The following is a 27,165-nucleotide window of genomic DNA, read 5'->3' on the forward strand; positions in this document are numbered from 1 at the left end:
GATAAATTTAAAAATGCAGTATTATTGCTGCTAATTTTAGAAAGGCTCTCTCTGTCTAAGAATCATTAATATTAAGCATTAGTAATGAAATCTTTATATTCTTCTTCAATAGGATGATGGGAATGTTACCTTCTCCCCCAAGAACAAGACCTGGAAGGGTACCACCACCAGGTCCAAGAAATTATGGTATGTTGAAAAAGTTAAGCTAAAACATTTAATATAGTAATAGTGGCAGCATATAAAATATATTTGAACAGAATGGTATGAAAATTGAAGCTGTTGTCTAACAAATGAAATGTGTAGTGTGCATATGATACAAAATTGTAAGTTTACAAAGCCATGCAATTAGTGAATTCTTTGGTTTTTACATTAGTCACTTGATTTTGCTAATATGCAACAATTAATCTGTTAATTTAGACAGCAATTATTTAAAAAAAAAAAAAAAAGAAAAGAAAAACTGCATAGTGTACCTGGCTTTATAGTTTGAATAATTTAAACAATTTCAGTTTTGCATTAAGTGGAAAATGTCCCAAGCAAAAACAGTCATTATTAGAATAGAACAGTGAAGTAAACTCTCAATTTAATGGATTTTGGAAATAACACTGTTCATTAGACAATCTGGAAATAACACAGTCTTTGCAGAACTGGGCTTTTCATCTGTATGAGATCTCATGACATACCTGCCTCTGTAGGATATTTACTGTCACCTAAAATGTTTTCATAACAAAGCAAATTTAACTTGAAGCTAATGAGAAGACTGGCCTATGTCTTGTGGCAATAAATCATGGATTTCACATGAAGTAATCTAAGGGTGTGGGGTTGGGTGATCATGATGGCCCTTTAACAGGGCTGTTCTACCTATCCATCAGTTATTGTACTCCATAATGAGTCAGAAACATCACATGAAAAAGTGGACTGGTTTATGACCATGCATAAACATCTGCTGATTTTTAAAGGGTATGCCTTCCATTTAGTTCCCACACATTGTTTGCAGAAATTGTAGGCATGCCATTCCTCAAAACCTTGTTTGTTTAAAAAAAAAAAACAATAAGATTTTCTCCAGATTTTTACATTAAACATTAATAAAGGAAAAATATGTTGATTTTGAGTTTGTCTGAGAAATAATGCTCACACTGGGCTGTTTATCTCTCTGTACTCCTGGGGGACCATGGTTACCCCTTCTGTCACCCCCCCCCCCCAGCAGTATAGATAGAACACGCTGTGAGTGTTATTTCCCAAACTATTTCAGTAACTGCATTGAAACAGTTCCCTGCTTTACTGAATATTTGGATTTCTTCAACCCATATATCAGTGTTTCAAGAGTTTAGAATTCCTTTTCTTTTAAAACATGATTAATCTGTAATCAAAACACAGTTGAGAAATTGAGGAATACGTGACATTGCGAATGCAAAATAAGTCACTGACAAAAGTTTGTGTTTTATCGTGTAGCAATAATCATACAGACATACTCTGAAATGGATACAATTGCTATTCATGTTTTGTCTTCCCTATGCTTGCAGACGAATCATTTGCGTGACTAGGCAACCCCTGGACACTTGTGGTATACGTTTTACGTGATAAGGTCAGTGGTTTGTCTTCTACTGTTGCAGTTTATTAAACTCTTTCTCTACCAGTGTTTACTCATAATGGTTTTGGTGTATTTGTTTCTCGAAGTCATCTTTTGATGGCAGCAAATGTTTTACTATTTGGTGCTCATTGATTTCGAAGTCTTTTTGGCATATCTTCTATGCTATGGAATTCTTTTGATCCTCACTGTAAATTAAAATCATATCAGTTAACTTGGGAAAAGTAAACAGTCGTGTCTCCCATAATATCAGTTTAACAGATGTATACTATAAATATTAAGATAATTGTGACATCTGAAACTCAAGTAATACACATTGCCACCATTAGTATATATTGCCACATTGGTCACTAACAGTTAGGTAATTGGTTTCATTCATGTAGTAGAATAATGCTATTCATGTTTGGTGTTTGTATATTTTTCTACTGTTTTAATCCCATTTCACGCACACATATTTTTATGAGATAAATCTGAACATAAAAATATCTTGCTATTTTACGTTCTGTAATTTATGATTATTGTTTCATATCATGGAAATAAAAACAATTGAGATACTTTTATAGGAACTTTTTTTAAATTTTATTTTTAGCTGTAGAATATGCTCCTACATTCTTTCCATACAATTTTGAAATACCTTATATGTCTGTAAAAATTAATATACACAAACACCTGTGTGTAGCTTTGGTTTCTGCAAATTTTGTAGCTTAGTGCTGTTACTTGCTTTGTGTTATATCACAAATTTGGAATTTTAGCTGGTCTCTTCAGTGCTTGCCTGTTAATTCTGTTCTAAATTTTAGTAACTCCATGGATGCCACACCTCTGTCCATAGTATCTTCTTTTCAGTTATTAACTTATTATTAACACTTTGATAACACACACACACACAGAAAAAATAAAAGTGAAAAAAAAATAATAATAAAATAAATAACTGTAATGAGGAGAATATAGACAGAAGCATAGCATATATGGTGAGTGGCAAAAGTAACTTGTTATGTGTTGGTTTTTAGGTGCATCAGCGACTTAGGCCATATTGTGCAGCATATAATGTCTAAATTGTGTGTTCTGTGGTTGATTTACTGTTTGCTGGCTGGAAAACTCTTTCTTGGAGAGGGAAAAAAATAAATAAAAACTATGCTATCCTCACCTGAGACTGACTGACTCAACCTTATGAAAATGACCCATAAAAATTTCTTTTCATCATCGACGAGATTCGAATGTAAGTCTTTTCCACCCGGTGTGAGGAGGACGATGATTATGCCAATTGTGCCACCTACAAAATTAACTGATAAACTGAAAAGAATAATTTAGACCACTGAAGCTTTTTACTGTTCAATTACTATGATATATTATATACAATTGTATTTGATCAAGCTGCTGAGCGCTCTACTATTACAATATACTTGATTTTGTAACACTTTTTCAGTTTGTTGTTGATGCTGTTTTACTTTGCTCCTTCCGGGTGTAGTATTTTTGCCATATTTATATTCCCCCACCCTCTCTCTCTCTCTCAATTTGAGAAGCAGATTACCTAAAAAATTATATAAATAAAATTAAATCAAAATATATAAATGGTACTTAATGCTGTAGGTCCTGAGATTTTAACTATGTCATCAAGGGACAGCAGCCAAAACCACAGGAAACACAGCAATAAGCAAGGCCTCTGTTTCTGTTATGACATACACTGATGAGCCAAAACATTGACCAGCAAGTCATTGTTCAAATTGAAGCAACTGCGACATGTGTGCAGACTGGGACACGGTATAAAAAACACCTGATACTGAGCTCCATTAATCAGTGTTACTCTTGTTCTTCAGATGGGAATGGCAGCAGACTTAAGTGAGTTTGACAAAGGCCAAATTGTAATGGCCAGGCGACTGGGTCAGAGCATATCCAAAACGGGTCAGCTGTGGTTAGTAACTACCGAAAGTGGTCCAGGGAGGGAAGACCTGTGAACTGCCAGCAAGGTGTTGAATGACCACGCTCGAGGTGAGGGAAGGCTCTCCCGGACGATAATTGGCAACAGAAGGCCGACTGTGGCACAACTTGCCAGTAATTGGAATGCTGTTGACGGGAGTAATGTGTCACAACACAGTACATCATACCATGCTGAAAATGGGGCTGTGTAGCTGCAGGCCACTCAGAGTGCCCATGCTAACCACAGTACATCAGCAACAGCACCTACAATGGACAAACAAGCATCGAAACTTGGACCTTGAGTGATTGGAAGGTCGTCTGGTCTGATGAATCATGTTTCCTGTTGCACCGTGTGGACGGCTGATTACATGTGCATCGTTTACCCAGGGAAGCGATGCACCGTGGGATGAAAACAAGCAGGTGGCGGCAGTGTCACGCTTTGAGCAATGTTCTGCTGGGATACCAGGGGTCCAGGCATCCGTGTGCCGGGAACTCTGACTTCTACCACCTACTTGAGCATCATTGCTGACCAGGTACACCCTTTCCCTATGATGACTCCATAGCCAGGTGGGCAGGAGCAGCAATGCGTAGCACACACTTCTTGATTAGACCGGGGTTCGAGCCTGTGACCACCAAATATGTAGGATGTGGAAAGGACAGGGAATGATCACTGCTATCCCCAGAGCAATATGGCCTTAGTTGCTAATGCTCCTAAAAACCAAATAACAGTATCAACAGTACACCTTTTCGTGGCAACGATCTTCCCCCTCGTAGTGCCGTCTTTTAGCAGGATAATGCGCTGTGCCACACCACCCAGATTGTTCGAGACAGGTTCGCAGAACATGAGGAAGACTTCCAGGTATTGCCATGGCCTCCAAATTCCCTAGACATCAATCCCATCGAGCATCTGTGGTTTGTGTCGGAATACCAGCAAATCCGATCTGCAGTGTCTCAACCACGGACCTTACGGCAGTTAAAGGATCTACTTGTTACGTGTTGGTACCAGATACCACAAGACACGTTTAAAAATCTTGTAGCGTCCATGCCTCTCTGTGTATGAGCTGTTTTGGCTGCACATGTGTGTCATTGGACCTATAACACTCTCCTAAAAACAGCCTCAACGGGGTCATCTTTCCTCTCCAGCAGTTTCTTTTTTTTTTAGTTCCCATAACCCAGGATCGGAGCAACTAATTCGTCTACTAAACTCGTGATATCCCTTGCTAAAGCAGCAGGCGTGTGTATCCTATTTGTCTCTAACATTGATTTGGTAGAGTTAAGTAGCAGGTGTGAGCGTGAATTGCATCGTTCTTGATTTCAGTTCTAGCTGTTCAAAATTTAGTAGGTGTCGTCAAAGATGTTTACACATAAAACATCTTTTGTGTGCACATGGTGCACACGTGATTATCCCCCACCCCCAATTATCTACTTATTTATTCTTTGTTGTCCCTTCAATTAATTTTAATTTCAGCACCCACAGGATGTTTAATAACACATGGGTCATACCTTTATGATCAGTTCAGACCTGAAAACAATAAAAAATAGAATTTTCAGTGTTAGAAAAATAACCAAAAAAAAAAAAAAAATCAGAATAATTAACATATATCTAGTATAAGTCATTCTTTTACTAGGTGCAAATTTAAATCTTATTTATTATTTTATATTATTATTTTTTACCATTGAAAACTCCAGAGCCATTTTTTAAAAATTCAAATAGGTAAAGCTCTGTAACTGTTCAGAATCAGACAAATGTTTATAAACAATTCATTTTGTGTAGGTCCTGAAGTTACCCTGAAAGTGTGGACCATGTGTATGATTGCAAAGAAATTTGCTATTCCAAAAAAAAAAAAAAAAAAGACATATCACTATGACAGCCAACTTTATTAGTTAGACATGCTTTGGTAAAAACCTTTTGGCTTTGATTCATAGAAGATTTATAAGTTGCACATATTTGTTATTTATTGAAATTTGTTTCCTTCCCCCCCCCTTTAGATTATGATTATGATTACTATGGCTATGGTGATTATCGTGGTGGGTACACAGATCCTTATTATGATGACTATTATGGACCATATGAAGACTATTATGACTATGGTTATACCCCACCACCTAGAAGTTATCCTCCTCCCCGCATGCCTCCAGAACGAGTAAGTTTTAATTTTTCCTTAGGAGACTTTTTAGATTATGATTGTGATTACTATGGCTATGGCGATGACTGTTATGGGCCATATGAAGATGGTTATAACCCGCCGCCCAGAAGTTTACCATCCCGCATGCCTCCAGAATCAGTAAGTTTTAATTTTTACCTTTTATTCATGTGTGTGTTTTTTTTTCCCAAATATTAAATAGTGAATTTGATATTGAAATTTTGAGTACTTTAATACATTGCTCAAAACAATTTAGGTTAATCTCATTCCTCCTCAAACATTGCATTAGGTTGAAATTCAGTTTACTAAAAGAAAAGTAGGCAGCAGAAAGTCAAATTTGCAAAACCAAAATGAAAATAAAAATGAATGAAAGTAGAGGAGGGAGGGGGGAGTGATCATTGATAACTAGCATATACAACATGAAAGTGAATCTGGTATTGTGTGGTCTGTGAGTTCCTGTCATGACTAGACAAGTTTTACATATGCTGCATTGGATTGATTCAGTTTTCTAATGGATCTAACACCCCTTCCTTCTTGAGGACTTTGCCCAACTACTGAAGCATTACAGGAAAGAAAATCATGTTTAAGCAGGCAGTACCTTAGTGTGCAATTTCCTAAACAACCTCAATCTCTGAGATTGAGGTCAGGAGAGCAAGATAGTCCACCCTTGCACTCATCTCCTACCCCCCCCATTCATTATGCTCTTATGCAGATCACTTGTCATTATCAAGAAATATTTTATTTTTGAAAAGAAATAAAATAAAGGAAAAAGGACTTAGCTTTATTTAAAGCCTCAAAGGACTTATTTTTTTAAACACTCAAATATATTTTCTGGCACATTTTCTTTGCACTGAAGGACCCGATGCAAAGTTTCAAATGCTGCCAACATTTCATGTTTGAAAAATTTAAATTGCCTTCATTGCTCTCATTTTCATCCAACTCATCGTCGATGTTGTCACCAGTTCTTTGAATACTCTACAAATGCAAAATGTTGTAGTCACTCGGATATTCAGCTGCTGTGACATCATTATCAACTCCTAAAATTTCATCAAGAACAATTTCTCCACTTATCAAACCTATCGCTTGGAGTTCATCCCTCTCATCACTGTTAATTGGCGTTTTAGCAAAACCTCCTTTTTCAAAACAATTCTTAATTGTTGTTTCCTTAACCTTGACTCCACGCTTCTGCCAACTGCGATAGGCATATCCTCAGAACCATAACAGGATCTATAGGTTGGTCGGTTTCTTTTTTCAATATGCACCTTTGGTAGTGCATTTTAAAATTGTTGGTAATGCTTTGTTCCATTGGCTGCAGTTTAGATGAGCTTATTCAGAGGGAAGAAAAGAAACTTCACACTTGTAGGTTTCGAAATTACTGAATGATGGTGGACAGGGCAGTTGTTGACAATCAACACGATATTTCTATATTTCATAAATTTCACTTATCATTCAAGATTTTTTGTTGTAGTTGTTCAACTCTAATGGCTTACTCCTTTGAAACATCAGGGTTGTTTTCTTTTGCCTATCCACACTACCAGAAGTTTCCATTTTTCATTACGAAGCAGCTATATTTGCACCAGCCAAGACTGTACTTCTCTCCTTACTATTTTTACCACCTAAACATTTATTACTTTTAAAAGTCAGTGTCTTGTTCGGCAAACATTTACAAAATAGACCTGTTACATCAACATTGAATGTCTTTGGGCTCATAGTCCTCCATAATTTTTTAAAGCTATTCTTTCCAATGGAAATTTTCTTTGATTACAACTCCACTTTCACCAGAAATAACTTTTTTGAGTAAGCTGTGGCACTTTTTAAATTTGTCCAGCCAACCAGAATGGCTTGGAATAAATTATGCCCCAGAAATAATATGTACTCCATAGACATTTTCTTTCGTGAATGGCCCTGATATCGGCATGTTTTAGTCTTGAATCAACTTCGCCCACTTAAAAAACGGCTTCATCTAAATCTTCATATAGGCATAATTTTGCACACTTCTGACCTGGTCCCGTTTCCTCAAATAATTTGAGAACGGAAGTACGGTTTTTCCTAATAATTGACACACTACATTTAAAGCGATTTCCTTCCTTTTTTTTTTATATGCTCTGGTCTACACTATTAGGCACTTCCACTTTTTCCTCTGCACTCAAGGATTTCCTCTTGCACATCAAATAAAACAAAATTGATTTAAGGACTACTTGTGCTTACCATGGTAACAGTGACAGGTGAAATTTAGTGAAAGTGTGGATAACTCATTCTGTGAAACAGGTGGCGAATTTCTGGGATAAAGGAAAATCACTCTCTCCTGTTTCTCTAATAGGGTGCTTAAAATAGAACAGGTTGACCAAAGCCAATCTCCATGTTGGGAATATGCCTTAATCTTTGCCGGTGGCTGTGGATATATAGATAGCAGTTCACCAGTGTGACTTCTCGGTACAATAGAGGCGGCTGTATAGGTTTTACAGGCACCACTAAATTGTGGAATGTTTTAGCTCTTAATTTGTGCTTTCTACATCATCAACTCTATTGCCTAAAGGCGAGAGGTGCAAAAAATGCGGATCCAGGTCTCTCGAAATTAGTTTGTCATGGAAATTTTCTTCATTAAATGGAAGCTGTTTTCAATATAATGACCAGGAAGAAATCAAAAATTCGCTATCTGGACTTTCATTAGAGCGGTCTGACTGTGTGTGTGTGTGTGTATATATATCCCCCACCTGCCCTTCAAGCTCGTGACTGCCAAATACAGAGGATGCGGAAAGGTCAGGGAATGACCACTGCATATCCCCGGAGCAATATGGCCTTTTCTAATGCTCCTAAAACCCAAATAACAACAACAACCCCACCTGCCCATTTAACATTGAGTTGCACTAGTATTTTACTAAATGCACTGTAAAAACAGTTCTGATTGTATTAAGTGTATCATCCTGGAAGTCAGCACTGCTTATTAGAACCTGTGTTCTCTATTTGAGAGGAGAAGTCTCAACTTTGGCTAGAGATTTTTATGAGCCACAATAAAGATCATTGCTCTCCCGAACATCTGAAAATGTAGACTTAATGCTCAACGATTTGTGCTCACTGAAATAGGACAGTGCTTCCCAACCTTTTCAAGTGTGAGGACTTGACTTAATGTTAAAAATTTCACAAACCTTTCCCCACATGACAGTATTACATGTAATATCCACTGATCAAGAATATATATGACAAAGTTACTATGAATTCAGTAATGCTTTTAAATGAAATGTATTTTATTAATTCGCAGCATATTTTCTTGCAACTAAGAGATCAAAATGGCAGTGCATGGTGGGTACATGAATTTGAAGACTCATTGCTATAACTACACTGCCCATAAGTTGGGAACCACTGAAATAGGGTATCCACAAAAATTAATTCCTCTGATTGCAGTGGCATATTGGGGGAGGGGGGGGCTGTTAATCTCTGGTTTTCATTCCTATTTCCCCTTACCTTTGTCTTGCCAATGCTGAGTTATACAGTCGATCATTGGCAAGTATAACTGAGTTATACAGTTAATACTTGCCAATGATGAGTTATACAGAGAGATGTGGTTAGTCCTGGCCAATTTCTCATTAACCTAATGCTCTTTTACATTCGGTATAATGCCATTGAAAATAAAAGGATTTTTCTATAATGACCATTAAAGGCGAGAAATTTGGTGGCAGAAAAAAGGTCAAACAACAGATTACCGTAACAGCAAACATGTCTGACACAGAAAGGCTATCTTTTTTAATCATTAGGAAAGCCTATAGGCTTCAGAGCTCTAAAGGTTTGAAGACACTACTGAGTATGTGTCGAGAAAATGAAAAGGCATGGATGACATGACAAATCTATGATTTGTCATGTCATCCATGCCTTTTCATTTTCAGATTTAGATTGCAGAATGAGTGAAAAGAATAGAAAAATTTTGCTGTTTGTGAATAACTGCACCTCTCATTGTCAGGTAAACAACCTGTGTGCAATACTTGTTCAAGGTATAATCCAGTTTTTTTAAGAAAAACTACTGAAGAATGCTATTAAACAGAATTGTGCTATCTTGAAAGCAAAATTCAACACAAAATCGACATCCTGCAGGCAATGTATTTATGTGTTTTAGCATGGGATGAAGTTGATGAAAAGGTGAATGCCAACTGCTTCAAGCATGCTGGATTTACTGCTTTGAATGATGAATGGCGTGAAGTTTTGCATGCTTTTTCCTCTATTAATTGCAAAGAACAGTCTAATAATAGGGAAGAAATATTTGAGCATGTGCATCATCACCTAAACTTACAAGAAAACTTAAGCTTCAAAGTTTACTCAGAAGGTGGATGCTGACAATGAAGGTTTCAGATTATGCATGAATGAAGAGGAACTCATTGCATGCATAATGGAATCTGAAATTTGTAGTAATGACGATGAGGAACCCACTGTGGTTGAAAAAGAAGTTTCAATGAAAGATGCCCATCAAGGATAAAACTTGTACAACAATTTTTTTTTCGATAAATGCTTCTATAAAGTTGAAACAATGTGTTTTGACAGATTATTTTTAAAGTATGAAACACTTCTCTTGTTAGGTCTTGATAGGTATGTAGCCCACGTAGTGAAATTTACAATTTAATTGTAACCTTACTTCACTGCATGGTCTCACAGTAGGAAAGGGTCATTAAAGATTTCACATTGGCACAAGAACTTGGGAATGGGGTTGCAAGTGGAAGCAAGTTTTACCCATTGGCTGAAGTGCAGTGTTCTGAAGTCTCTTTCTGTCACATACACACAATGGGAACAAAAAAAAAAGCATTATTTGTTATACATTGAATTAATGATTAGTCAATGCAGTAGACTTTGGAAATAACAGTACCTTCAGGGTTTCAAGGTGCCATTATTCCGATTTTTCCATTATCTAGAAAGTTTTATATTTAAAGCAAAAATGAGGCCAAATAAGAAATACAGAGTAATATTGACAATGTGATTTTTATTGACTGCACATAAAAAAAAAAAACAACAATCTTGACGATTCAGTATTATATTCCTCCATTAATAGACTTCTGCTTGCACCCCATTCTATTTTCTTTATAATATCAAGATTAGTCTGCGCATGTAGCACAGTGGTATTTTTTTAGATGCACAGGAAGCAATATTTGTAATGTGCTTGTGCCAAGAGAGATTAGAAGTCAGGATAATCCCCAAAAGAGATATATCAACATGCCTAGATATCGGAGTGTCACCAAAAGCATAGGAGCAGAAGAATCCTTTTTGCGAGATATAAGACAAGATTGAGTTTTAGAAGGATTGAAATTAACTAAATTGTCTTTGCCCCACTGAAGAATTACCAGGAGATGGAAGTGAGTTTCCTGGTATTGGCTGGATTGTAGTAAGGAGTTTTTGTGCAGTTTTAAAGTTGCAAATAATATTTATTTGACTGAGCTCTTAGCTGTGTTCCGATGGTAGCATGTATTGGATAATTTCGTGACAACTTGTACGTAAATGACTGATTATTTATATACAGATTTGAAATGACTGAAAATATGTAAATGCCTTGTGAGATAGCTGTTATAAACATGCATGCATGGTGCACACACACACATGAGGAGGAGGGAAGGATTAGACTCTCCAAACACAGACATCTTCAAGAGCATAAGCCTCATGATGAATGGTGAAGGTAGTGAATTAGTGCTGCTTGTTACACTTGACTGTTAAGAAAGTTAATCAACTATTCATTGCAGCAAAAAGTGCTGGAAATAATATTTTTATTCTGCTTCGGTTTCTAACACTAACATATAAGTTGCATGCAAAGATAGGTGTGATCCAATATTGGGGGAAAAAAAAAAAACTGTTTTCCAACTTGCCAGCTGACACACTATGGGCTTAGCCCCCATGTGCAATAACCTTCATACCAGCCATCCAATTGCTTCAGCTGTTTGCTAATTGTGTTCTCTGAGTCTCCAATTCATGCAATCAACAACCAATATCTTCCTTTATGGTAATCATATATATATATATATATTACGTTGTATGCAAATATAGATGTTAATGTGCAAAGCAGTTATTGTATCTGCCATTATCAGTATCACTATCTCCTAGTTGTTTTGAGCATTTTGTAAGTATATGTTTTAGTATTTGAAATATATTCTAATGAAATAATTTTAAGAAAAATTTTTATTAGTTGATTTTTCCCACTTTCACAAGTAATAACTAGTGATAATTTTGATTAGATGAAAGTGCGCACACGTGTGTGTGTTTTCTCTCTCTTCTTATCAAGCATAAAATTCCAGAACACTGTTTTCAGCCAGCTTAAATGAAAAATGCTGGAAGTAAGTGCCATCATATTAGAAGAAACATTGGAACTGTTATTTGAGAGTTATAATGAATGAAATTAAACTCTATGAAACAGGGTATAGAGAGGTTTGGCTGACTAAGAAATGCAATCATCTGGATTTTTTTTAATATTCGTTTTATTTTAATATAGTGTAACCTCAATATAATGCAGGTGTTTGGACAACTTGAACACCCCATTACAAAACTAAATTAAAATATTTTAGTTTTGTAATGGGGTGTTCTAAAATAACTATTTTTATTATATAACAACTAAATTACATGAATTATTAAAAGGTTATATCATTCCCTTTACATTTCATTCATTATGCTAACACTATTAGTATGAATAAAAACTAAAATGGGCTACTAGTGTTATGTACACATTTTATGTATCCTCTCAATATTCATCTAATGTAATTTGCTGGAACTGGTGACATTCTTTCAGTACCTAATTTTTTAATTCATATAAATTTTTGTTAATAGTTTTTGCTATCCTAAATTGATTTCCTACTCGGGGAAGGAATGTCATGCTTTTATTGTACTCTACTGTACAGCTTGTTTGGTAAGTGAATGCAACATGCTTGATGAATAACAGCTATTCCACATTTTGGAACTACAGCTCACACCAAATTTGCTGACACAACAAAACGTGTGCAGAAGTTCATCCAGTCATAATTGAGAGTCTATAATCTAGTCCATTATTATCCTTAAATGGATGATGCACATTGAATTTTTTGTGTACCTCAATATTAAGAGAGTGGCATTGTTAGTAGGAAGTGTAACGTGATTGTTTCTGAAGTTAGTTTGGTGTAAAAAGGATTGTCAGATTTAAGTTTCATGTTAGTCATGAAAATTTTCTAGTGTAACAGCGTTTTGCAATTATTCAAAAAATATACCCATTATACCAACCAGTTTTTATTTCCAAAACTTTGTGCTTTGTTCACAGTATTTCATTTTTAATAATTTTTTTTTTTTTTTTTTTTTTTAAGGAGCATTAGCAACTAAATTCAAAATGGGAAGCATTCAAAGAACTTATCTTGGAAGCTACTAGGCTTTACATACCAACTAAGAAATATTGTTCGGGGTTTAGGCCAAAATGGATGTCAGATGAACTAATGAGGCATATGGCAGAGAAGAAAAATGCATGGGATACTTACAAATTAACACATGACACAGAAGCCTATGATAGATACAAGTTGATATGCAACCAAGTTACAAAGGAGGTTAGGCAGGCAAAGGCAGATTACGAGAAATCCTTAGCAAGGGATGCAAAGAAAAACAGCAAAGAGTTCTTTACTTATGTAAACTCTAGAAGGAAGGGGGTGAATCAGATTGGTCCACTTGATATCGATGGGTCAACTGTTGATGATCCTGCTCAGGTAGCTAACAAACTAAATGAATATTTTGCATCAACATTCACACATGAGGAATTATTCAGCGAGGGGAATACCAGAGGTGTATTCAACTCTAGCAGTAAGCTACAGAATCTTGAAATAACTGGGAGTAAAGTGGAGGAGAAATTGTTGAAGATAAACACAAGAAAGGCACCCGGGGTGGATGGGATCTATCCAGTTATATTAAAGGAGGCAGCAAAGGAAGTAAGCAAACCGTTCCTTGGACTCAGGGGAGGTACCCATAGACTGGAAATGTGCAAATGTGACCCCAATTCACAAAGGAGGATCAAAGGCTGACACAAGTAATTATAGACCTGTGAGCTTAACTTCTGTTCCAGGAAAATTAAGGGAGGCACTGGTTAAAGATGCACTGCAGGATCATTTAGACAAGACTTCAGTTATAGCTCGGACACAGCATGGTTTTGTTAAGGGGAAGTCTTGCCTGACCAATTTGATTGGATACCATGATGCAGTTACAAAAGAACTGGATGCAGGGAATAGCTTTGATATTATATACTTGGATCTTAGAAAGGCTTTTGATACTGTTGCACATGGAAGACTGCTACACAAATTGGAGCAGTGTGACATTGGAGGCAAATTGCTGCTATGGATAAAGGGGTGGTTGAGGGGGAGAAGACAGAGAGTGGTAATCAATGGACACTGCTCATCGTGGACTAATGTTATTAGTGGAGTCCCTCAGGGCTCAGTGTTGGGTCCATTATTGTTTTCTGTATTTATAAATGATATTGATGATGGTATATCAAGCTTAATGTCCAAGTTTGCAGACGATACAAAGGTTGGCAGGTTTGTCAAGGACACTACTGATACTATGCTGCTGCAACAGGATCTGGAAAGGTTGAGCAGATGGGCTGAGAGGTGGCAAATGAAGTTTAACAAATGTTTGACAAATGTAAAGTACTACACATGGGAAACGGCAACCCCAGAGCAACGTATCAACTCTGTGGTACTACACTGACAGTGGTAGAGAATGAAAGGGACTTAGGGGTGGTTGTGCAGGCAGATATGAAGTTCTCTGAGCAGTGCAGACGGGCTGCAAGAGTAGCTCATGGAGTATTGTCAATGATACACAGGAATTTTTCCAGCAGGGATAAGGAGGTGATTATTCCCTTGTATAAGGCAATGGTCAGGCCACACCTAGAGTACTGTATACAGGTCTGGAGGCCTCATTTCAAGAAGGATGTAGAGCTGCTGGAACGAGTACAGAGAAGGGCAACAAGATTAGTGAATGGAACAAAGGGGTGCTCTTATGAATAAAGGCTTAAGTTTTGCAAATTACAGTGTCTGGAGACTAGGCACCAGCGAGGTGAACTGATAGAGGTGTGTAAAGCCTTGAATGGTTTGAGCATGCTCAATGCTGATGGGATTCTTCCTCTAGCTCAGAATAATCACCTGAGAGGGCATAAATTCAAATTGAGGAAAGACAGATGTAGGATAGACGTGCGGAAATTTGCCTTTAGCCAGCGGGTGGTTGGTTGGTGGAACAGACTTCCATCCCTTGTCGTGGAGATTGATAGCTTAAATAAGTTTAAGGCTCAGCTGGACAGGTATTTTGAACGAACAGAGGGGTGAAGTGAAGTGGGGTGTTTTTTTTTTTTTTTTTGGCTGATGCTGCATAAGCTTGCTTACTTGCATCAAAAGCCTCTGCTAATGCTAAGGCCATATTGCTCCGGGATATGCGGTGGTCATTCCCTGACCTTTCCACATCCTCCGTATTTGGTGGTGACTGGCTTGAACCCCGGTCTAATCAAGAAGCGTGTGCTACGCACTGCTTCTCCTTCCCACGTGGCTACGGAGGCGCCTTTAATAGACTATACAGTTTACATTATTTTGTAATCTGCAGCTACAACAGACACCTTATGGAAAATTGACAGTTTTAAGCTAAATAAACAAACTCTTGCTTTCTCTGCTGTACACACACAAAGGGCAAGGGGATTTAGTGAAGTAAATTATTTAAATAACATAAATTTCAATAAAGTGATTAAATTTAGAATTTTAAAATGCAGATACTGCTGTATGTACAAATGAGAAATACTCCCCTCCTAAAGTAATAATAGAATCCTGTTGCATTTTTCTCTCACACAGTTCTGTACCTACAACTTTGTGATACCCATAGATATTAATTAACACTTCCCTAATTTTTTGTTTGTTCTCTAGTTGGGAGGAAAAGCTGAAATTAGCAGTAGTTGTCCCTGTTTAGAAAAAATTTTTCTAACCGAACATCTTGAGGCAAATACAGCACATCAGCTTGTTTCCTCCACTTAATATGATGATGTAGATATGCATCTACAGTTGTAGATATGCATCTACAGTTGTGAAATTGCTGGTTCTCTGAGCACACTACTCATTTTGGGGTGCATGGTCATATCCACATTATTCTTAAACCTGCAGTATACCAGGGTTGCACTGTTTCTTAACCTCATTATTTCTGAAAATGTTCTAATTGTTTTAATTAGTTTTAGATAAATTTTGAACACAACTCATGGTCTACAGTTTTAGAAAAACTAGTATAACTGGGGAAACAGATCTTTCTAGTAATTTCATTAAAATCTTTTAAAATCAATTTTGGAAAATTTCTTTAAGTTATTTTCTGTGATTTTGTAACTTTAATTCCTAACCTTTGTAAAGCTAATTCTGGTAAGTTCATCTTTTTATTATCTTATAAGTTTAAATTCTAAGTTCAACAATTGATAGATTTTTGGTATCTGTTTAATTATTTACAAAGTTAATTTGTAATATTTTGAAAATTTAATTCTTACCTTAATGGTAAGATAAGAAATGGTAATTGTGACTCAGACAAGAATAGCTGGAGGCAGTCTCATGTCAGTCATCAGTTCATTGCCTGTAGCGTGTATTCTGTTGGGTAAAGCCTAGCCCGGCTGGGTTTTCTCCTCTGTTCCTTTTTTTTTTTTTTTCACAATGTGAGAGCAGAGTACAACCTTTATTTTCAGCTTGGTCTATTCCTAGATGAAAAGAAAAAAAAAAAAAAAAAAATGGACTGCATCCGCTGACCTATCAGGTGATGCACTCTTGATTCAGTCCCCTGAAGAGAACAGTTAAATTATGCTGCTCAGGCTCAAGAGGATTTAGTTTTATTGGGAGATTCCATTGTTAGAGAAAACGGGAAAACAGTTTTTGTAGTATGGATTGGAGGGGGGGTGCACAGTGGAAGCAACAGTCGATGTAACTAACAGATTGTCAGCTCTCTGGGGGGGGGGGGTAAAGCACGCATTATTTATGCTGTCTGATGATGTTAGCTGTGCACAAACTGGTTATCGGTTGGACAGATTTATTTAAATTATTATATAGGATGCCAAAAAATGCTGAGACTGTCGGTGTGTCTGCAATTCTGCCCAGACACAATGGAGCCTTGTAGGTTAAGTCATGATGTGTGAGAGTTTTCAAGTCTTTGTGGGGTGGGGGGGGATTTTTCAACATGGCTGACATTTGTAGGTAGAAGGAACCTAATTTGTACTAGACTGACCACATTTAAACAGAGGTAGTGCAAGGGTCTTTGCCAATAACATTGAGGAGGCCTTAATGTTTGGCAAGACTGCTAGTTATTTTGGATATGGGTAATATAGATACACACTTAACTGTTGATATAGGTCAAGGTGATGCTTTCACACATGAGTTCTTGTTTGTTGCTATAGCAGTTGATATTGGAAAAGTGTTCCAAGTTTGATTATGTTAGCATTAGCATTAGTAGAGGCATATGATGCAAGAAAGCATGCTTATTCAGCATCAGCCAAAAAAAAAAAAAAAAAACCAACCACTACTCCCATTTCACCCCTCCGTTCGTTCGAAATACCTGTCCAGCTGAGCCTTAAATTTATTTAGGCTATCAACTTCAACAACAAGCGATGGGAGTCTATTCCACAAACCAACTGCCTGCTGGCTAAAGGCAAATTTCCGCACATCTATCCGACATCCGTCCTTCCTCAATTTGAATTTATGCCCTCTCAGGTGATTATTCTGAGCAAGAGGAAGAATCCCATCGGCATTGAGCATGCTCAAGCCATTCAAAGCCTTATACACCTCTATCAGATCACCTCGCCGATGCCTAGTCTCCAGGCTCTGTAATTTGCAAAACTTAAGCCTTTCTTTGTAAGAGTAACCCTTTGTTCCATTCACTAATCTTGTTGCCCTTCTCTGTACTCGTTCGAGCAGCTCTACATCCTTCTTGAAATGAGGCCTCCAGACCTGTATACAGTACTCAAGGTGTGGCCTGACCAATGCCTTATACAAAGGAATAATCACATCCTTATCCCTGCTAGAAAAATTCCTGTATATCATTGACAAGACACCATGAGCTACTCTTGCAGCTCGTCTGCACTGCTCAGAGAACTTCATATCTGCCTGCACAATTACCCCCAGGTCCTTTTCATTCTCTACCACTGTCAGCGTAGTACCACAGAGTTGATACATTGATCTGGGGTTACTGTTTCCCATATGTAGTACTTTACATTTGTCAATGTTAAACTTCATTTGCCACCTCTCAGCCCGTCTGCTCAACCTTTCCAGATCCTGTTGCAGCAGCATAGTATCAGTAGTGTCCTTAACAACCCTGCCAACCTTGGTATCGTCTGCAAACTTGGACATTAAGCCTGATACACCATCATCAATATCATTTATAAATACAGAAAACAACAATGGACCCAACACTGAACCCTGAGGAACTCCACTAATAACATTAGTCCACGTTGAGCAGTGTCCATTGATTACCACTCTCTGTCTTCTGCCACTCAACCATCCCTTTATCCATAGCAGCAATTTGCCTCCAATGCCACACTTCTCCAATTTGTGCAGCAGTCTTCCACGCGCAACAGTATCAAATGCCTTTCTAAGATCCAAATATATAATATCAAAGTTATTCCCAGCATCCAGTTCTTTTGTGACTACATCATAGTATCCAATCAAATTGGTCAGACAAGACCTGCCCTTAACAAAACCATGCTGTGTCTGAGCTATAACTGAATTCTTGTTCAGATGATCCTGCAGTGCTTCTTTAACCAGTGCCTCCATTAATTTTCCTGGAACCGAAGTTAAACTAACAGGTCCATAATTACTTGTGTCAGCCTTTGATCCTCCTTTGTGAATTGGTGTTACATTTGCACATCTCCAGTCCATGGGTACCTCCCCTGAGTCCAAAGAAGCTCTCATAATTATGGCTAGGGGTTTGCTTACTTCCTTTGCTGCCTCCTTTAATATAACTGGATAGATCCCATCCACCCCTGGCGCCTTTTTTATGTTTATCCTCAGCAATTTCTCCTCCACTTTCCTCTCAGTTATTAGAAAATAATCTAGCTCACTGCCAATGTTTACTTCACCTACGACATTCCCCTTCCTGAATAACTCCTCATGTGTGAATGTAGATGCAAAATACTCGTTTAGATTGTTAGCCACCTGAGCAGGATCCTCAACTGTTGAACCATCAACATCCAGTGGACCAATCTGATTCATCCCTTTCCTTCTTGAGTTTAAATAGGTAAAGAACTCTTTTCTGTTTTTCTTTGCGTCCTTTGCCAAGGATTTCTCATAATCTGCCTTTGCCTGCCTAATCTCCTTTGTGACTTGGTTACAGACCAACTTATATCTATCATAGGCTTCCATGTCACCCATTAATTTGTATGTATCCCATGCATTTTTCTTCTCTGCCATATGTCTCATTAGTTCATCTGACAACCATTTAGGCCTGAACCTTGAACAATATTTCTTGGTTGGTATGTAAAGCCTGGTAGCTTCCAAGATTAGTTCCTTGAATGCTTCCCATTTTGAATTTGCTGTTGGTAACATCATCAGTTGGTCCCACTGTATAGAATTTAAATACTGTCTCAGACCATCATAGTCGCCTTTACGAAAGCAAAAACCCTTCCCTTTGCCTCTGATGGTAGTTACCTCCTTGAGTAAATCCCACTTCAGCACACTGTGATCACTGCCACCCAGTGGTTCCTTTATCTGCAGATTCCTAATGCATGAAGAATCACTACTGATAATCAGATCAAGAGTATTACTCCCTCTAGTTGCCTCCCGAACATGCTGGTGTAGAAAACAATCATCCAATAAATCCACAAAAGCCCTGCTAGTGTGTGAGTGACCAACCCACAAATTCCAGTCAATATCTGGGAAATTAAAATCCCCCATTATAAGACTCTCTGATTTACTGGCCCATTCTATTTCCCTGTACAGTATCTTAGTATACTCATCAGAGTCATTAGGCCTATAGCACACTCCTACTCTCAATTTTGATTTACCTATGCTTATGTCACACCAAACTGACTCGACACTGCCCTGTCCATCAATGTCGACTGGCTTCACTTCCTTGGATTTTATGTGTTTTTTAACTAATAGCATAACCCCTCCTCCCCTCCTGTCCTGTCTATCCTTTCTATACACATTGTACTCCCCAAATTCCAATTCTGCATTCCTTATATCTGTGTGACACCACGTCTCTGATATCCCAACAATATCTGCCTTTGATGTTTTGAGCAATACCTCAAATTCATCAAATTTATATACTAAACTCCTAGCATTGGTGTACACGCAAGTATACCTGCACTTGTTTCTATTCTTAGCTACCCTAACACAACCCATGTGTTTACTTGTATCACAATGACTTCCAGCAGTCTCTGAAATATCCTGCATCTTGTTTTTCAGGCTTCTGCTCATTCCAATAGAAGCAGTGCAAGAATCTCTTTCACCTCTGCCAGTGGCTACTGTTAATCCATTAGTCTTTGTCTCCCCCCAAGCTAGCAGTTTTCCGACCCACCTAACACTGCCTCGATAGCATCAGCAAATATTCTTGCACCCTTTCTATTTAAGTGTATCCCATCCCTGTAGAAGCAATCTCTCCTGTTAACAAGTACATTCCAGGCTGAAAAAAATTCTACCCCTTGAGCCTTGCACAATCTTTCCAGGGCCGAATTGATCGACAAGGCTCTCATCATATACTCCCTCCTATCGTGTCTGGGCAGAATTGCAGACACTTTCAAATTTAACCCTACTTCACGGCTTTTTTTCAACAGTGACCTGTACTTGTTAAGTAATTCCGCTGGTCTCCTACTCTTAATGTCATTAGTGCCAACGTGTACAACTATATCACCTTTTGTGCCCTTAAAAGATGATATCTGCTCTACAACGTCATCAACCCTTGCCCCTGGCAGACATACCCTGGTCCTGTTCCACCTATCCTTTTTACAAAGCATGTTCCCCGTTTCCCTGACAATAGAGTCACCAACAACTACTAGTTCCTGTGGGACCAGCGCATTCTGCCTTGGGGGCTGCCTCTGTGTTGCAAGATGACCAAGTGCAAGCTCTGGCGTTGATGTGGGCAGCTGAGAGCTTGATGGGCCCCTCAATTTATTTCCTTCGAGGGCATCCACCCTGTCCTTCAAGGTTTTAAAGGAATGGGAAGCTAAAGCTGGGAAAACAGGCTTGGATAACTTCAAATGGCATTTCATGGTAAACCATCCAAGAACACTTAATCTTACATGCCATAGTAATATCAAGAGTATTATCAATAAAATTAATTCAAACTCTTGAAACAGCCACTCCCAGTTTACATAAGGAACTCTATTATACGTAAGTTGAATTTTATGCAAGTCGGAATTTCCCTAAATGCTTATGCATGTAGGGAAATTTTAATTTGCGTAAAATTATGCAGCACTCACAACTATGCATGCTGAATTTGAGTGGAGCAAAAAAGAAATGTTCAATGAATGTGTAAATAGAATTATTTATTCAATTTTTTATCTCATGCGCAGGAATAATGACAAAAGTGTATAAAATTACGAAAAGAGATAGACAGGCATGACGTCAGCAAGTTTTACCTTTCAAGCATCGCTGCCAGAATTAACTCTTCAGCTGATAAGCATGCCACTGCTGAAGTTGAGGGCTGCTGAGATTTAGAAGAGGTTTTTTTCAACATATCACAATTTCTCTGAAGCAGCGGAATCAGCACTGACAACTTCACCACTTACAGAAGATATATTGGAAGCCAGTGCGATGCTTGAACCTATTAAACCACCCTTTGCTTGCCATGAACTTGGCTTGGGTTCACCGTACTTATCTTTAATATCTTCATAAATACTTCTTGCTTTTGCTTAAATTGACATTGGACTCAGGGGCACTTGCTTCTGAATCTGATTTTTCAACCATATTATTAATAGCTTTTCCATATTCGATATAGCACTTGAATGCAGTTTTGTGATCACTGTTGATCGTAAATTCAATTCGTTAAATTCTATATGCGCACTGTCCCTTAAAATCCCAAAGGTCGCGGGTTCGAATCCCACCTTGGGCTTGGATCAGAGTAAAAATGCAAAAAAACTTGGGAGGTGCATTATGGCCACAAAAGCCGATGTGCCAACAACTAACAAAAAAAAAAAAAAAAAAACACCCTTAAAATAGTATTCACTGTTTAAACAGACCAAATTCCGTGCAATAGGTGACAAACTTTGTCCTGCTTTGTACTTCTTAATTAATCATCTTCATCTCTAAATCAATTTTGTTTTGTTTTTTTCCCTAGCACTGCCAGCACTTGCACTTTCGTTGGTCACTTTCCCTTCATCATTGTAATAAGTAAATAGGAATGAAGAGAAGATTCTGAAAATTTTGTTTTTTATATGATGGAAGATATCAGTGAAGGGGAACTCATTTCACCATAATACTGTTAACTTAAAAACCCACGGAATTCCAGTTATCGGTATTATCACAAAGGCATTCAAAATTGATCCTTATAACGGAACATGTGATAACGAGGAAAGTGCAGTGCAATTTCCATTATAAAAATATAAAAATGACCTTTTAGGGAGGTAAATAGCTTAGTTATAGAGAAAATTTCAACTCCTGAGGTCTTGGAACGAATTACAAAAAAAAAAAAAAAAAAAAGTGTTGGATTCACATTACGATATTTTCAAAATACCTGCATTTATTCCTACGGGATGCAAAATACGTTTCCACAATTTTTTTAAGTTTGCACCGGTTGGCAAAAACTTGCATAAGTCGAGTATTATGAAAGCCAGGGAGTGCCTGTACTATTAAGAAAATATAGCAGAAGGATAATGCCAAGATGGGTGAATAATGATTTAACTAGTGTGATCGAGCAGAAAAAGTTAGAGCAATGAATAATACCAGTAGAAAAGGTTAGGCTGGCAAAGGCTGCTTAAGAGAAATCACTAAGAAAGGAAAGAAAGATAAGGAGTTATTCATGTGTGAATGCAAAGAAGAAAACAAATCAGGACCCTTGCATAATGGGTGTTTGAAATTATTGGATAATCCATATGGTGTTGCAGATGAATTGAACTGGTACTTTACATCTATATTTATAGATGAAAGATAGTTTGTGGTGAGGAGAAACTATGCAAATGAAGTTGGAAAGCTCATTTGTGATCTAGATACATAATCTTCATGTTATTTATTTGGATTTTAGAAGAGCATTTGGTTCAGACTGCATTAGAAGTTGTTATATTGGGATCATGCATAAGATCCTTAAATGGATTGCATGGTGGCTGCAGTGAAGGAGTGTGATTAGTGGTTAGTCACAAGAATTTGTAAGAATTGGAAGTCCCCAAGGATCAGTACTGGGACTACCCTTATGTCTGATTTTCTTAAATGACATCGTAGATAGAGAATGTGGTGTCGAGATTTGCAGAGTAACTCAGCATTTCTACAAGATGTCCTTGATAGGATTCAAGGTTGGTCAGAAATGTTATGGCCATGTTTTAATGCAGCAGAATGCAAGGTCTTACAACTGGAGAATAGTAATCTGAAAAACAACCTATTTGCATGGTTGGGTTGAATTAAATGAAGAATGGATGGGCATGAAGTTCAAGCAGTGTGGACAGGGAGAGAGGAAGGCCCATGGTATCCTCTTTATTTAAGGCAATTGTAAAGCTGCACTTGGCATACTATGACCAAGTATGGAGATCGCACTTGAACCAAATCATGTTAAACTTTTTGTGAAAGGGTGGAAAGATGGGCAGTGGAAAGATGTTTGGTGTGATATGCAAAAGGAGAATCCTTATGAGGAAAATGTTCAGATATTGAGGCTATAGAACTTGGCAACCAGGCACTTTAGAGGGGATAGTGAAATAAAATGAAGACAAAATTGTCTGTAAGGTCCACAAATTCAAATTACGGGAAAGTTTAGACTAGATTGCAGGAAATTTCTTTTAGCCACTGAGTTATTAATTATCTGAATGAGTTGCCCCCATGGGTAAGGCTGACATCTTGGCGGAAAGATCAGGTAGATACTTACACAAGGAGGAAATTACATAGGGGTTTATTTATTTTTATTTGATTTTTGGTTGGCACAGCAGAAGCCTGTGGTTTCCTTGCATGATATAACTATTGCTAACTGTATAGAGTTTTTAATGGATTTCTAAAATGTCCTTGAACTGCTTGTGATGAGGTTTTTACTGCATATATTTACATTGTTTAATTTTTATTTTTTGTGTGGAAAGTTCAGATTGAAGAATCAGAACAAATGTCATTTTATTAATAAAAAGCATATTGTTTTTATCTCATATATAAAATTCTTGGCAAAAACTGGCTCCTCATTTTTTGTGGCACTAGCCCACATTATATTCATCTTAAAAATTTAACAGCAACTGTTTATCTCAGGAAAAAGTCTAAGCAATATTTATGCAAAAGTAACATTACTGTTATTTATGCAAAAATAACATTGCTGTTATTTTTGCATAACAAAAAATTCTGGTGTTTTCTTAAAAAAAGAATTCATGTGACCATTTATCAGTATATAAGACCTGTGCTTGATAATGAAACTCACTTGATCACTTAAATGCCATTTAATGCCCTTGTTAATTTGGGTTTATCTATGAAACGAAATGTGCAATTCACATAGGCCGAAGGAATCTGTTGTGAAAAATAATATTACTATGTTTCACCCCCAGTATGGTTTGAAATTTTTGTGTGAGTGTGAATGAAAATTTTGGTTGTTCTAACAACATGAATAAATAAGTTTAAGGTTCTTTTGTAGACCTATGTTGGAAATGTACCAATGAATTCCTGTCACATATTCCCTTCATATTAAAGAGCTTTATACATATTTTTGAATCTATTTAAACCTGGCAGTGCTTGAATGACACCTGCATGCTGCTTTGAAATGGTTGTTACATATTAATTGTTGGCCGGAAGGTCTCTCTCTCTTCATAATTAATAAAGCTTTTTATGAGTATATTGTTTTGGAAGTGAGCCATTTTGTTTATTTAGAATTATATGTTGAAAGAATCTGCCATTATTTATATTTGCAGTTTTGCATGAATGGCTACGTTTCTTGCTAAATGAATGCCACCACATTTTTCAGAAATTGTGTTTGAATTATTACATTAAATAGGTGACAATTGAAGTAAAAGGCATAGTTGTAGGAATTAAATTTTCTGAGGAAAAAATAGGGTGAATTGCTTTTGTACCATTCCTCGTATTTAATTAAATAATTATAAGCAAATTACAAGTTCAACTGACATAATGAACACTCCTTTGTGATTTCTGTTCATTCTGAGAGTGTGTAACAGTGCTTTTCTTCTTGGGATTTGTACAGATATATCTAGACACATGCACACAGGGTATCCTGCAACTTAATATCATAATTTCAGGAGATGTTTCCTTTGATCATTCCAAGTGAAAAATGTTATACCACTGGCCCAATTCTCAGTGGTTGCAGAACTCTGAAGATCTGAAATATAGTATATATGCAAATGATGCAGCCAGTCATTCTGTGTCATAACAAATTTGCATTTTGCATGCATATTTATCAGTAGTAATGCAACTTCTGCCATGAAGGCAGACCTGAGAACATTTTTATTTGAAACAACAAATAAATTTACTCAAAAAAACAGACAATTTTTTTTTTTTTTTTAATGTTAAAAAAAAAATGAATGTGTCCCCATCACATAAATTCTGACACCCTCCCCCACAACCTTTTCTTACATCTAAGTCTGCCCGAATGGGTGGGGAGGGGGAGTATAATGGTTTTGCCTCTTCTTTGTGTCTAAAAGTGGTAGTGGAAACTAGCTATAAATGGCTAACTCCTTGGGGATGCTTGCATACACTGTTTCAGTATACCTTTGCAATGCAGAAATTTTTTTATTCATTTAATTCTCTAAATCCCATCTCTCTCTCTCTCTCTCTCTCAAACAAACAAACACTTTTTTTTTTTTTTTATGTAGACCCCCCCCCCCCCCCAAACATGAGAGATATTAGAACCTATAGTACTTGGTACCGTGCTTGGGTTGAATTTTTAAATGAAGCTTAGATTTAGCAATGGAAAATTGGTAAAAAGAGCCTAATGGAACTACAGTATTCAGTTTCTGGAAAACTAGATCTAGGGCTGTCTGGAATGCTTTTGCTCTTTTGAATGGTAGCATTTCCATATCTTAATTTTTAAATCCAGAACTTTCTCAATCATTGAGCTACGTTTTAGTAATAGATATGTTCATTAAATTTAATTTTCACAGCACTGTAAATGCTTGAGAATGGAAATACTTATTTATACATTTTAAACTTGAAATCACTTATTTCACTACAGCCCCCTTTTTAATTAATAACTTCCTGAAGTCTGGCAATTGTTATCATTTCGTGGAACATTCCGTTTGAATTTTGTAGGGTATATTATTTTATTTTATTTATTTTTTTTTTTTAGTTCTGGTCCGGGCTGTTTCCTGGCCAGTTAAGAGTTGTAATGGACTGTTCTTCCAACCATTTTTTTACCTGTAACAAATGTAAACACATTACTGTTGAACCTCTAATGCAGAAATGAAGCTAAAGTAACTACAGAAGTATCTTCTTACACTTTTTGCCCGATGACAAGGAGCAGAGTCGTCCTGAAAGATGCAGGTGCTTGGCAGGTTGAAATGGTCTCTAATGGTTGGCAACAATTTGCCTTCCAATACAGTCAGGTATCCATTGACATTTACAGAACCTTTTACAAACTGCAGGTGACCTACTCCGCGATATGGAATGCACCCCCATATCATTTGGATGGTAGGGAATTTCACTGTAGACACCATACAGTCTGGATAGTATTCTTCACCACGTCTACAGCGAATCATTTATCTCCCATCAGAGCCGTGCAGGTTGAATTTCTTCTCATCAAGAAAATAACTGACTTACATTGCTCAGGCTTTAGCCGACCGGGCTAGCAGAGTGGGTAAAGTACCTGCCCGGCAACCCAAAGGTCGCGGGTTCGATTCCCGCCTCGGGCTTGGATCAAAGTACTGCAAAAACCTTGGGAGGTGCAATATGGCCACAGAAGCTGATGCGCCAACAACTACCAAATCAAAAAAAAAAAAAAAATACATTGCTCAGGGGTCCATTTGGCATGCTCCTTACACCAAATTAATCGTGCCTTTTTAATTGTTTTTGTGCGAGAAAGGGCTGCTTAGGACAACGGGCTGCAAGTCCATTTTTGAAGAGGTGTCTTCTGACTGTTACTGCACTCTGCCACTCCTGTATATTTTTCCAATTCTCTTTTCAGCTCAGATGAAGAAGCTTTACAGATTTTACGGCATAAGCGCTTCCAAATGCGGCCCTGTTTTAATGAAGAGACTCATTTGCGTCCGGTTCCTTTTTTCCTTTCTAACCAGTATTTTGAGTTTGGAAAGAAATCTACTCACTCTCGACTGATTACAAGACACTCTGAGCAATATGCAGGAAAAACATCCTTCCTCACGTAAAGCAACAATAGCACTCTTTCTTCGTAGCATCGACTGTAGTAACTTGCCATCCTGACACAAGCAATGAATGACTGTAACTCTTGGAGAACATGCTTATATAGCTAAAAGTA

General features: G+C 37.3%; 1 protein-coding gene across 5 annotated transcripts in view; it reads left to right on the forward strand.

Moving 5' to 3' along the window:
* Nucleotides 1-27,165, forward strand: part of LOC150081216 (heterogeneous nuclear ribonucleoprotein R-like) — a 170,512-nt gene that overhangs the window by 137,786 nt on the left and 5,561 nt on the right. For 4 of the 5 annotated variants that reach the window (XM_090379404.1, XM_090379399.1, XM_090379401.1 and 1 more), the window contains exons 9-10: nucleotides 113-186; nucleotides 5,489-5,784. In XM_090379404.1, the coding sequence (XP_090235530.1) occupies nucleotides 113-186; nucleotides 5,489-5,784 (370 nt within the window). The remainder of the gene's footprint in view (nucleotides 1-112; nucleotides 187-5,488; nucleotides 5,785-27,165) is intronic. The other variant, XM_090379403.1, reaches the window with a different exon arrangement.

This window comes from Mastigoproctus giganteus, chromosome 8, assembly GCF_048544385.1.
Source record: "Mastigoproctus giganteus isolate SK-2022 chromosome 8, ASM4854438v1, whole genome shotgun sequence".
Taxonomy (NCBI): domain Eukaryota; kingdom Metazoa; phylum Arthropoda; class Arachnida; order Uropygi; family Thelyphonidae; genus Mastigoproctus; species Mastigoproctus giganteus.